The sequence below is a fragment of the Acanthopagrus latus genome, chromosome 7 (genome assembly GCF_904848185.1).
Source record: "Acanthopagrus latus isolate v.2019 chromosome 7, fAcaLat1.1, whole genome shotgun sequence".
Classification (NCBI taxonomy): Eukaryota; Metazoa; Chordata; class Actinopteri; order Spariformes; family Sparidae; genus Acanthopagrus; species Acanthopagrus latus.
Genome location: NC_051045.1, coordinates 10,643,582 through 10,656,757, shown reverse-complemented (window position 1 = coordinate 10,656,757; position 13,176 = coordinate 10,643,582). Strand labels below are relative to the sequence as shown.

The window sequence follows — 13,176 nt, the reverse complement described above, 5'->3', positions numbered from 1 at the left end:
TGTTGGAGCCCATGATGGATTGCACTATGGTATATCATGCATGATGTTGGAGAGCATACAGTGGTTACTGAGTTCCCACGGACCCCAAATCTAGTCCTGTACTTTTGTAATTTATAATAAACAATTACAGCATTGTGACAAATTCATTGATGACAAAGGGACTTATTTGTTTTCTGAGAACAAACTCTGCCACAAACACATGAAAGGAATCCTGAATGCATTCCTGACAGCAATGGTAGAGACATTACAGTGACAATCAGTGAGTCATAATTAAGTCCTATATCCCCCTATTGTTTTCACGTTATGGTCTTCCCATTATGTTTCCCATAACTTTCCCCCAAGGACACAACAGTTGTAAAACAGCTATGACAGTACAGAAAGCAAGCAGCCACCATACTGTTGCCTCCCCCCGCCTTGGGCTCACCCCCGTCACCCCACCCTTGGAGAAAAGTACAAAGCGTCCCTTGTGTGAGAGCACAGAGACCTGAGTGATACTGCTTTATATCATGGTCTTCTCCCACTGTCACACAACGGCGTACACTCATACACACAGCAAGCCAGCCAGGCCGGTTCATTCAGCCCACTGACCTTCAGCGAGCCCCTTGGTCCTTGGCATGACGCACAAACAACACACTGTACAACAAGACCCACAAGCCCCCAAGTACATGTGAATACGCAGATACAACATGGTGACAAAACACAGTATAGAAACAAATACGCGGCTTCAGCTTCGTAGCCAGTTCACACGGTATAACACCACCCTATCATAAACATCCTGACAGAGGAGACATTTTAAATGTCCACAAACATGTAGTGTCGCAACCAATCTGTCAAATTCAATCAAATTACAGTGGCAACTTATCAATATATATCACAACATTCATTTTACTGATGTATTTAATTACTCATCAACAATTATACACTTGTAGTTTTTTTTGTTTTTTATCTCCGCCATGAAGGATATATTTTGTTCATTTATTTCTTTGGTTGTTTTTTGACTTCAGCAGGATTAGACAAACCTACTGAACTGATTTCCCCAAAACTTGAACGAAGGATGGGTTTCAGCCCAAAATAGACCCCACTGACTTAACTTAACAAAAAGGAGGAATCCAGGATTTTTATCTCTCTTTCTTCAACGGAGACCTTTTATTTTTTTCCCCTTTCCTTCTGTTTTTTATATAGGCTCTTGTGCATGTCAGAGAAGAAGCTGAGGGTAAAAACATAAAAGTCCTCACCAACAGAAGCTCTGGTCTCCCACAAAAAACACTGCACCTGGAATGCCTTGTCAGTAGTCTCACCTTTACTTCCATGACTTTGTGACATCACACTATGTCATAGAGTCACAAATGCCTATCATCAGAATATAAGCTCTGTTGTTGTTAGTGGTGCTGGGTCAGGCATGTGTGAGTGAACCAAATTAGAGAAGACCGGTAAAACGGGAGGGGGGATTTTAGACATGAGGTAAATGGTAAATGGTAAATATCAAGGAAACTTCAACATTGTGAGATAATGAATGGTTTTGGTTTTTGGAGTTTGGAGTTGGTGGAGAACAAATACAGAGCTTAAAAGACAACAAATATTGGTGCTACATTCATCAGGTGGCCAGAAACATGACTACAAAGAAAAGCTACAGTTGCTTTGAGTCCGCTGGATTTTTCACAGCTGAACTAGATGGAAAGATGAATATATATTTTTTTATCATGTTTATTTGCAAAATGACTTCCACTAGACATAGACTATGATAGACAGCCACTGCCTCTTCTTACTGTCATGTAGACATGCTTTGTGTTGAAACAACAGGTGCTACACCGTATCAAAATGTCTCACTAAGAGTTTGGTTCTAGTCCTCGTCACTCCAAATCCTCAATAAAGTTACCAGGATTTGAACAATGCTTCACTACAGAACACACAAAGAGTCTGTGAGTTAATCAGAACTGCAGGATAAAATGCCCATGTGCTGTCTGAGAAATAATATAATAAAGAGAAAATGAATGTAGAACTGTCAAATTTGTTTCCGCCCTGTTCACCATCAGTGTCAGTTCAGGTCAACCATGAGGAGCAAAGAGTCAAACATTCAGTCATCAGGCGTCTCTTACCTGTTTCCAGAGGAACTTGTCTTCCTGGTTTAACTGCCAGGTGGTGACCACATGTATGATGGACAGCACTGCTCCACTCAACACCGCCGCTCTCATCCTCACAGGCAGCAGAGTGTAGATGATATAGATGAAGAACACCGACCACCAGATGCCTTCTGAAGCGCTCCTGGGTGCGACCATGAGCACCCCGAACACCTGTACCAACACCAAGACTCCGATCACCAGGTAACTGACCATCCACATGTAGTCCTGGTGGAAGCCATTACGGTTGCAAACTACCATTAGAGCCATGAAGAGCGCCATCGCCACTGACAGTGCTGACGAGTAGGCCACGTGAGGGGCGGCGTGGACACAGTGGAAGGTCAGCATGATGCCGCACACGATCACAAGTACCCCCATGAGCATGGTCAAGGAGCTCTGGTTCAGCCTAAAGAAGTAACGCTGGTATAGGCGCTCCAGTTTGCGGGACTGGAATTTTTTCGACTGGAACACCCGCACCACCCTGAGCCAGCAGTCTGCAGCCGTCACCACCCCTGCTGCGCCGTTGGGACCTTCATCGCCCATGTCCCCGCTTCCTCCATTACATCCCCCTTTCCTCCCTTTCAAATCCCCATCCTCAAAACCCAAGTCGACTGATTTCAGCCCCACCCCTTCCCCGGGAGCCCCTCCCCTTTTGCCATAGTGGTCCTCCTGCCATCCGCAACGGACGCCGAAGTTGCCCCCGCCTCCCATGGCCCCTGCCACCCCTCCGCGGTGGTGCTGATGGAGGGGGGCTCCAGAGGGGGGCTCCATAGCATCTGGGTCCCGCAGACAGCTCATGTAACGCGGGTTGCAGAGAGATGAGCCTCCCTTCCGTTTGCACTTCTTGCCATTGCGCTCTCCCCACGCAGTCTTGCGGTCGTCCACTCTGGCAACTAGGAAACCACTGAACCAGGACATTCTGTGTGAGCAGAGAGAGGAACATTCAGCACAGGAACAGGTGAAAGACAGATAACAGCTACCATGTGGGAGGACCATTTCGTACTATATCCACCTGTAGGAGTTGTACATTTACCTGTTGGGGTTCTGGTACATGTCCCAGCCCTTTCCCTTGCAGCCGGTTCACTCATTTATCCACGTGGACAAAATTTTGAAGAAGTGAGGAGGGGTATTGTAGAGGCCACACTGCAGGGCCACAGGACTGGACTGGGTCAAAAGGCGCACAAGTCGCCTGCAAAGCTCCAGATGTTTGTGCCAGAGCGAGTGATCAGAGACCAAGGTTAACGAGAAGACCAGTCTCTGCTGCCCGGCCTATCTCCACGGCTTCTGCTGGGTCTACAAGAAAGATCAGACACAGTCAGACTGTAGAGTGACAAACAGGAGAGCCAGTGCACAGATTGATCTGTGACAGTGTCATGTCTGAAATGTAAGTAGTGAGTAAATCAGGTGAGACACATCAGATCATGATAGTAACATGGGGTCTTTCGTTGGTGCAAATGAACAGGCCTGACTCATGTTGAGGTCTTTTAATACCATGTTAGAAAAGATCTCCTTCATCCCATTTTTGCCAGGAAATAAAATGAAATTTCCTCGATAAACACAGTTGGGATTTTTCTCTAATGTTTAAAAACTGAGACAGATTCATAGAAGAGGAACAAGCTACTTTGAAAACTGTGGAGGAGGAGGGGGCCGAGGTGGAGGATAGGATTCAAAATAGCTTGATAGCTCAGTTTTTTGAGGTGAACTAGAACTGGCTCAATTTGACCCCCCCGTGCAAAAAAACACACTCTCTGGTATAAACATAACAAACAGCACTTTGGAGTCAGTCAGACTGGAGATAAAGAACGACTCCTCTGAGCTCTGTTTCTAATCATAATCAATGATAAAAGATGAGTAATAAATACAGATGAACTCCACTGGACAACAGGACACTGTCAAGACAAATATCGGGACAGTAATGGGAGACACAGCATGTCAGGATCTGCGGGCCCTGCAGCACTGAACTCGAAGTTGTTTAGAAAGAAAATCAAGTCACCAATACTTCCCTTCTAGCATTACATAACATACATACATATCACAGACATGCATGTAATTATATGAGTCTGGTGTTGCCAACAGAAATATAAATAGATACGCTGTAAGCACCAGAAAATGACAATTTTATCATAATCTATAATATTCTTGTCTGTTACACATGACATATAACGTAGCAAGATTAAATATAAAGCGTTTGACGTCAGATTGTGTTAAAAGTATGTCTGATATGACATATGGATATTGCTTGTAATCTTTAGCTAGCATATGCGCAATGAGGGCTGGGCACATTTGGATGTATGGCACTGACTCTTTATGTACGAGCAGCACAAAGTGTCCTTATGTGGACTGGGTATAAACCAAACGTGACCAATCAACATTAAAGTGCTTCACTGCTGGACAGATGGCCCTCTGCACTGTCTGTGCAGTAGTAAAGACATAGGTATTTTGAAAATTAGCACTACATGACCAGATAAAACTGAGAAATTAACAAACGTGAATTTTCCCAATCTTACAAGACATGAACGTTCAATTAGCCTCTTTTGCAACAGTGAGATGGCTAGTAACAAACAATACTATGTGAAATCTAAACAGTACACAAAAATATGTCTCTGAAAACATTTTGGCCTTGATCACTTTGGTGAGATGCCCCTCAGTCAGTCCGTGAGAGAGGGGAGGCTTTCCATATTGATCCGAATATACTCTTTGGAAGTACAATCTGCAGTTTACACAACAGCTCTAAAATCTGTCAGATGACATGTTTTAAATCATTTGGCAGATTTTTGTGGGTAAAACGGTGAGAGGCTCTGGGTGCTGGCAAAATGGAGAGAGAGGCTTATCTTTGTTCAGCTGCATATACTGCCGACAAAAATACAGTTTTGTCATGTTTCTGTTATCAGTCAGTTTTATGACTCTGATATTATTGCCACAGCAATTGCCTGCCTTCTGTTTAACCTTACGAAAGAATGACACCAATGAGTCGGAGAATGATAAATGTTAAATGAGCAAAGATGTCGGATTGGGAATCAGTATCAGGAGACAAGCAGGATGAGGTATGGCATCAGGAGAGGAAAAGTCAGATCAGGTGATGACGCCACACTGTGCTTTTACTCCTATGGACAAAAACATATCTAAGACATTCCCCTAATGGTTTCTATGGACTGAGCATGGTCTTTTCTTTTGTAATTCAGTTGGATGTTTATGCTGACCTGGTCACATTTTATAGGATTTGTGACTCCAGTATTTACTGCAATAACCCCTACAGCATTCTTATAACAACATTATAGTAGTGGGTGAATTACAAAACGTCCACATATGCCTGAGCAAATGCTGCCAGCTGATCTTTCCCAGGCCTCCAGACGCCCTGAGCTCCACACCGTGAGTGGAGAGACGCGCAAACGCAGCGCGGCCGCCTGCTGCCTCTGCTGCGGCCGCTCCTGCCGCCGCCGCCGCCTCCTCGACCGGCACTCTCACCGGAGAGGCGCGCTGCTGTGTTGCTGAAGCAAAAATAGCATTTCCTCGCTATATCTCGCCTGCATGCGCTTTCTCTGGCACGTCCGAGCCGTAACCCTCCTCCCTGGCAAGCGGATCGACGAGATTCAAGGAGAACCAGCCCGTCCCTCTCTCCCTCACTCTCTCTCTCATATACACACCCACCTCCGCCTCCCCTCCACCTCCACCTCCCCGGCTGCGTCCCTCACTCCCCTGCACAAGGTCGACCAGCTTGTACCCACTCGCAAACGTCGCGGTGTTGCCAGTCGCTTGGTGTGTGTGTGTGTGTGTGTGTGTGTGTGTGTGTGTGTGTGTGTGTGTGTGTGTGTGTGTTTGCATGGTGCTTGGCTGTACTCTCCGGTTTCCTCACCACTAGCGTTAGGAGCAGGGGGGGGGGGGGGCGGGGAAGGGGAAGGCATGGGGGGGGGACTGACTATTCCTAGGGGACATTTTCAACCGGACAGCCGATACACTGGCGTTAAAGCCACACAACAGCGAGCATACAGCCGTTCATTGTGGGCTTGTTCCAGTTAGACAGGTCCGGGGCTGTGCATGCATCTCCCTCCTTCCCTCCCTCCCTCCCCTTCTCTCTCCCGCTCTCTGGTGTCACCCAGATGATACAGATGCGAAAATAGATCAAGCAATCAGAAGAAATTAAAAAAAAAAAAAAAAAAAAAGGTGTGCAACGCGTTTTTAATGCACACATAATCTGTCGTTTCCCGCTGTCCTTTTGCCGGATCATGTGCGGATGATATGTTTGCGAGCTGGTGTATGAATGCCATGCACAGGCAGGCAGGCAGGCAGGCAGGCAGGCCGTGCGTGAGGGCCCGCATTCAAACAGCGTAGGCTTCTTGTTACATAACATCATGGCCTATGTGACAGCCATAGCGGGGACCATAAAACCATTCCGTTGCGTCCAGCGCTCCAAGTGAAGACACAAACGCGCCTCTGTGCGCGATGCATTTCAATGCAAATGTCCTTCAGCTTGCAGCAAAAGCGACGGCTCGCAGGATTTGGCGTATTGACAAACACGAGTGTGGGGGTAAATAAACAGATACACACACACACACACACACGTTACTGCTGCTGCACATTCCTCAGCATCAGTCAGCAGGATGGACGACTAGCAGTGGATAACGCTCCGAAGGCACACATCGTCTACCAGCCCGACACGTCCGAGGTGTAGTGATGTGAGGTTTTTACATGGAGAAGTTTGAAGTTATCGGGGATGAACTGCGGCTCATGTGAATCCTTGTGAGCATCAGATGCAGCCTCTGAATGTAGCCTATTAGCAGCCATCAGGACTGTCAGCTGTGATCAGACACGTTAACGCACCGTGATGCAGCTCATCCTCTTTCCCCAACACACACACACACACACACACACACACACACACACACACACACACGTTTTTGGCCGCCAGTAGTCTACATGTACTGACCGTGTATCCTTTGCCACCACCAGCACCAGCAGCACCAGTGTGAAGCGGAGGCCTTACAGCAACTGTCGCCAGCTATGTCATTCACTCCGGGAGAGACGGTGTACTGACAGAGAAGTGGCGGAGGCGCCCACGGCTCAATGCAACAGCGTCCGAGACGTTTGTGTGACAGGAGAGCATATATTATATATGTCGGCCTGCAGTGTGCAACAGCAATTACAGTGAGAAAGACGGACTCACCGAGATCATCTTCTTCGGTTTCTGTTCCCAGACAGGACCGCAGCAGACGATCCGACTCGGTGTGGTTGTCGGCCGGAGCGGTCAGGGTGGAGGACCATTTGTAGCCGAGCTGTCCAAGGATGGTCCGTCTAAATTAGTCACCCCTGTGGTGGATCTCCTCCTGTCGTCTTCTCGCTCCACTCCCTTTCCTCTCCTCCCCCTGACCCTCTCGGCTCCAAGCACCACTGTCAAGACGTGGGGAATAAAAAAACATCACACTTCCGGTTCGCAATTTCAAATTAAACCCCCCACAAACCGACAGTGTTCAATTTTCTTTAAAAGGTTCAAATGTGTAGGATTTAGTCTCATACTCATTTTGTCATTTAGGTTGCAAATACAATCTGCTGAAGTCACACCCCTTCCATAGAACTCGCCCCATGGGACCGTATTTCTGAAAAACTTTACATGGTAGTAAATTAAGAGAGATGACTCATATTTCGATTTCTTGCTTGAGTGGTGCCATGAACTACACATATGATGTCCATCAATTTAAATGATAGACTTTCTCAAGTAAAAAAAAAACTAAGTTTTTCATAAAACAAATGAATTAATTAATGAATTGTTGGAGATGTCGTCTTGTTGAAAGGTCACCAAACATATAACTTGAACAGCGCAGAGCTGGCCCTGTACTTTAGCAGCAGTTGTCAAAATGTCCGGAGGTATTATGATTTTCATCTGTGTTCATGATTTTCAGTGCTGAGTTGGCAGCCATGTTGATTGAGACAGTGTAGGTCACAGAGCAGTTTCACATAAAACTAGGTGGTATCTGACTTACGACACACTGTTATTTTCTTAACTTGAAATTTTCTTGAAAGCAATCTTTTAAATTGATAGAAAAACAAAACAAATCATGCATGCAGTTGATTTTTTCCGATATGGGGTCCCATGAGGCTCTCTACAGAAGTCGGAAAAGTCACATTTTGCCGTAATTAAAGTAAAATACCATCTAGTTTTGTGTGAGAATATTAAGTGAACTCCATCGCCTCACTCAGCACACGTCACCAACACAAACATGGCCAACAACTAATTACATATTTTAAAAGTCTTTTATTCATTTTAAACTGCAAATTTATTGACTCAGAAAATCATTCTTAAATTGACAAACATCATATGTGTGTTTCATGGCACAGTTCAAACAGGATAAAAAAAAATTATTTGTCATTCTCCTTTTAGTACCATACAATATTTTTCAGAAATAAGGTCCCACAGTGGTCCACCGGAGAGGGCATGATTTCGGCACTCTATGAAAAGATCAATGATAACACGCCTGTCCACTGATTACAATCAGCTGCCTTAGCTTAGCACAAATATCAAAATCCAAGGTGGAGTGTTTTTTTCAGTAGGACCAGTAGTCATGGCAACGTCCTAGAGACAGGACCCCCACATGCCTCACTGTCTTTATTGCTTATTGACCGATAAAAATAAAAAAAACAGTTTATAAAGAGTGCAAATTGACTCTTGACAATAAGAAATCTTTACATTTCTATGTTACAGCAGGACATCTAATTTTGTTGGATCTACTTTTGATTTGTTGCACTGATGCTGTTTGTCTCTGCTTTTATTTTGAAATCGGATTGCACTCACTTCCGGTATCCTGCAGTGTGACTTTAGGTGCTTTGATGCAGCTCTCCTTCGTCCAGGCGCGCCGTTGCTCACACCACTCTCTCATTCCCACTTTTTTGTAACTCGGCACGCCCCCTAGAGGTGAAGCCGTGTGTGCGGCGAGCCGGGCCGGTCAAACACCAGCAGCCGTGAGCTCCTGCATGTTTCTCACAAGGAAAAACAACGACGTGGAGGAGAATAAAATCAGCCTCCACTTTCACTTTTCTTTACTGAACGGAGTTAATAAACCTTGTCAGGCTGAAGTGCAGTACATGCAATCAGCTGGTAGCAAGAGGTTTGCAGGAGTGGAAAGTAACTAAGTACATTTACTCAAGTACAATTTTGTGGTAACTGTTCTGTAGTTGAGATTTTCTATATTCTACTGATTAGCATTTAAGATTGTACCGTTTATCTCCATTACATTTAGTCTGTATTTGTTTGTTTTAAACATCCCTTTTGTTTTTTGTAAATATCTTGTTTTGGGTTTTTTTGTTTGTTTTTTTTTGGGGGGGGGGGGGGGTAATTATTTTTGGATAGGTTCAATTATCAGATTTTTACAAGTAGCAGTGATTAAAATTCAATGTTTGCACACTTTCTTTTGCTTCTACCATTCATATGATTCATCATCTCATTCTTTTATGTTATCACCTTTTCAACTCTGAAGTTGACGTATTTTTACTCATGTAGGATTTTAAATGCTCGACTGAGAGGGCAGTATTTTAATCTGATTACATCCTTGATCATCAGTAGTTTGCAACATCAAGCCTTTAGTGGGCTCAGTGGTTCAGTTTAACCCATCATCGATCAATGAGCTGATATAAAAACTTAGACTAGGTCAAAGTGTTTAATTTTTAGTTTTTAAAAAATCTTAACAATGTAAGTCTCAAAAACACCAATCAGTGTTGTCAAACCATATCATCCCAGTGAATTCAGGTGCTTGCATTATCATAGTTTCATATGGGCTGTCTGCACTTGCTTCACATATATCTATAGAATAAAGATTTAGCTTTTTAGCTCTACAGTTAATGTTTATGATTTCACAGTAGTGTGTGGTTCTCTCTGTCCAAATACCAGGCGGAAAAGTGTGTCCATCTAGTGGACAGCTGTGCATGTTTGATCCAAAATAAATAAGCTGGCATCTCCAGTTTGCTCCAACGTGTTTGTGTTATTGTTTATTTTATACTTTCATGTCAGCAGTGTAGGTCTGACCTTTGGCTGGACCACCACATCACAATCATGGGCTACATAGTCAGTCCACCCTCCAATGAGCCAGGGTGATGGTGGGGATTTGGAGCCTGGACAAAGATCAAGATCAAGACACGCTCAACCCAGGAGAGAAAAAAAACAAACAGTATAAAGCAAGAAAATGGTAGCAGGGTTGTCAACTTTAGCAATGAGGACTGGGAGGGTAGACAGCTTCGACTGATCAGTAAGGCCGTTTGGGCAGTGAAGGCTGGACCATTCAGGACTCTACCCAGATGCTGGAGCGACAGGTTTTGTTACTAAGGAAGATGGCACACTGGCAGCCTAGAATCACCACCCACATCTCCAGTTTAAAACTCAAGATAGAGAAAAATAAATCCACTGACACGAACTTGATGTGAGGTTGAACGAAAGGCGTTAAACTGTGTGGCAACAATGGCTACTACTGACTGACTTATATCTTTCTGCTGGAAAGAGAACTGAAATAATGCAAGGGCCATCTTCCCTGCAGTGGAATACTTCTTTAATGCCACAATCTTTGTAAAAAAATTGATAATAAATACATAAATAAAGCTGCATGTCAAGCAAATTCTGTGTTCAATGAAGTACCTGTGACTGTTAAAGCACATCCAGACCTGTGTGGCCCAGTTTAACAGCGAGCATACATTAAATAAAACTACAATAAGCCTACAAAAAAAACAACAATTTTGCAGTGCATAAATAAAAGTGCATAAATTGTAAACCAGAAGTGGTTAGCTTATCCACTGAGGCTATTTTCTGACCAGCTCATGTTGGATTAAATTACTGCAATAATGTCAGCATTTCAGTTGGGGGTCACATTTGCTACTTAACAAACAAGTTGGCTAAATAAGACCATTTTAGAGTGACAGGAAATTGTAATTTTAGTCAGTGTTACTGCTCAAATGAGCTGAATCTATTCATTCTTGTCCACTAGGGGCAGCAGACCTCCTAAAACAAGCTGACAGTCCTGACAAAAAATTAGCCTTAAAAATTGTTTATTGATGTGTTAGCACATAATTGTGCAATTTCAAATACTCACAGACACGGAGCAACATTGCCTTGTTCTGGTCACTCGGTGTTTCTGGTCACCTGAGAAATGCAAGTCCAATATTCACGGGGTTTCCAGGTGTTTTTAATAGATATTTGTTTCTCTCTGGACACCTGCTTGCTAACTTAAGATAGTAGCGACAGAAGTCCGTTCTTTGCCGGAAATAAGTTTGTGAGAGTTGCAAGAGTGAGAAATTACTTGAAAAAAAAACCGTATCAGTGAGCTCTGGCTTTCTTAATTATAGGTCAACGTGTTTTTAGAATTTCGCCAAAGTTACTTTTTGTTCTTCACTTGACATAAACAGCCTACGGTGTCCCTCGAGGGTCATGTCGAGAGGCAGGGTGCTCAGCTGTTCAGATGCTATATTGCAACAGGAATTTGTCATTTTCTTTTTAACATTCAATCATGGCCAGAATAGTTTCCTTGCCATTGTCCCTTAAATGTTCATCCTACAATTTATAAATTCCTGAGCTCATAAAAAGTTTACTTGTATTAGGTTTTCACTGGATGGCAGCACTGCAAAGATATGATGATTGGCATTGCTGTAAGTGAAACTCTCGAAAAATGAGCTCACCCTTTAACATCTAAGGCAGCAATAAGCAACATTCACATTAATGCAGCTGTAAGCTATTCATCCAAAAACTTCATATACAGCAAAACATGGGCAGGGACCAGTTTTCTGCACTTTCACTTTTAGCAGTCGAATCTAAGAACTTTTACAAAGCTGAGTATTTTTACTGTGTTGTATTGTTACTTTTAACTGAGTAAATCATCTGTACTCTTCATCCCCTGCTGAGTACACAAGGTAACATCCCACCACTCAACACTTCTCTTTCCTCGAATCTGACTGATCAATAAATGGGATGATAATTACACTATTTCCTCAGTGACCCTTTAAATGCAGTTCTCAAACTCTTGTGATAAACGTATGTAATGTAGGCAGGATGTGTTATCTGTTTAACATTAACGGTGTTGTCTAAAATGACAGCAGTCTGCTGAAAAAGCGATCTTCACTGGGGATTTTAATAATTATAAATTACCCTAAGCAGGTGTAACAGGTGTTATCATGTGTTAAATAAAGACGCCACAGGCCAGGATTCCCAGTTGAGTTGGTTTACTCTGCTAACAGGAAATCGGTGCAGTCACTGAGCTGTTTTGGATCATACTTTCCTGACAGCATCAGAACAAAACGAGTGCATTTATAAATCAACATATATTATCGACAAACAGATAAAACAAAAAAAACACAGAATCTGCAAATCAGAACATTTGGAATATTGGATCTGATAACTGGCCAGGCCGATAATCGGTTGACCCATAGTAAACAATATCTACATACTTAAATATACAATATGTAAAATGTATTTTTTTGTTTGTTTGCTTGTTTGATCTCTCACCCAAGAGGCCTCTTCAGTTCTGACTAACCAGAGGGGTGTTGCAGGCATTTACTCAAGTAAAGTAACTGAAAATTGTACTTGAGAACAGTGATTGATTAAACTATACTTTACAAATAAATATTGGTCCCAAAAAAGGATTTCATTCTCCTTGATTTCTTATAATCGTATCGGTACCAACCCTGTGCAAGCCATGTCAGTCGACCCATATATCTGTGACTGGCCAATATCATCATAGTATTGCCCAGTCGATATATCAGTTTGGCTCTAACACCTGCTGATGCTCTATCAGTTGTGTTAGAAGTCTGTTATTGAAAACTGTTATGAATAATAACTAGTTCGGCTTAATATGTGTGTCTGTCTGTTTTCTGCTGAAGCACAAATGATTTCCCCCAGATTTTTCCCCTTTACTATGAATTCATAAATCCACTCTTTGGATATTCCATATTTATCGAACTGCGGTTTTGAAACCCCAATTAACAAACAAACATCATGCACAAACAGTGTTTTTTTTTTTTATATATATATAAAAGTCTTCTAAACATGCAGATTCAAATCGTGTTGCTTTATCCCGGTGTGAATTGATTTCGG

At 43.2% G+C, this 13,176-nt stretch overlaps 1 protein-coding gene across 3 annotated transcripts in view; it reads right to left on the bottom strand.

Moving 5' to 3' along the window:
- The window catches only part of LOC119022541 (adenylate cyclase type 6-like), a 38,481-nt gene extending 26,988 nt beyond the window's left edge, over positions 1 to 11,493 (bottom strand). For 2 of the 3 annotated variants that reach the window (XM_037103510.1, XM_037103512.1), the window contains exons 1-5: positions 11,183 to 11,493; positions 10,129 to 10,214; positions 7,279 to 7,502; positions 3,151 to 3,410; positions 2,097 to 3,036 (exon numbers count right to left, since the gene is read on the bottom strand). In XM_037103510.1, the coding sequence (XP_036959405.1) occupies positions 2,097 to 3,036; positions 3,151 to 3,170 (960 nt within the window). In that variant the 5' untranslated portion in view covers positions 3,171 to 3,410; positions 7,279 to 7,502; positions 10,129 to 10,214; positions 11,183 to 11,493. Of the gene's footprint in view, positions 1 to 2,096; positions 3,037 to 3,150; positions 3,411 to 7,041; positions 7,183 to 7,278; positions 7,503 to 10,128; positions 10,215 to 11,182 lie in introns of those variants that run through there. The other variant, XM_037103511.1, reaches the window with a different exon arrangement.
- Between the last annotated feature and the right edge of the window lie 1,683 nt (positions 11,494 to 13,176).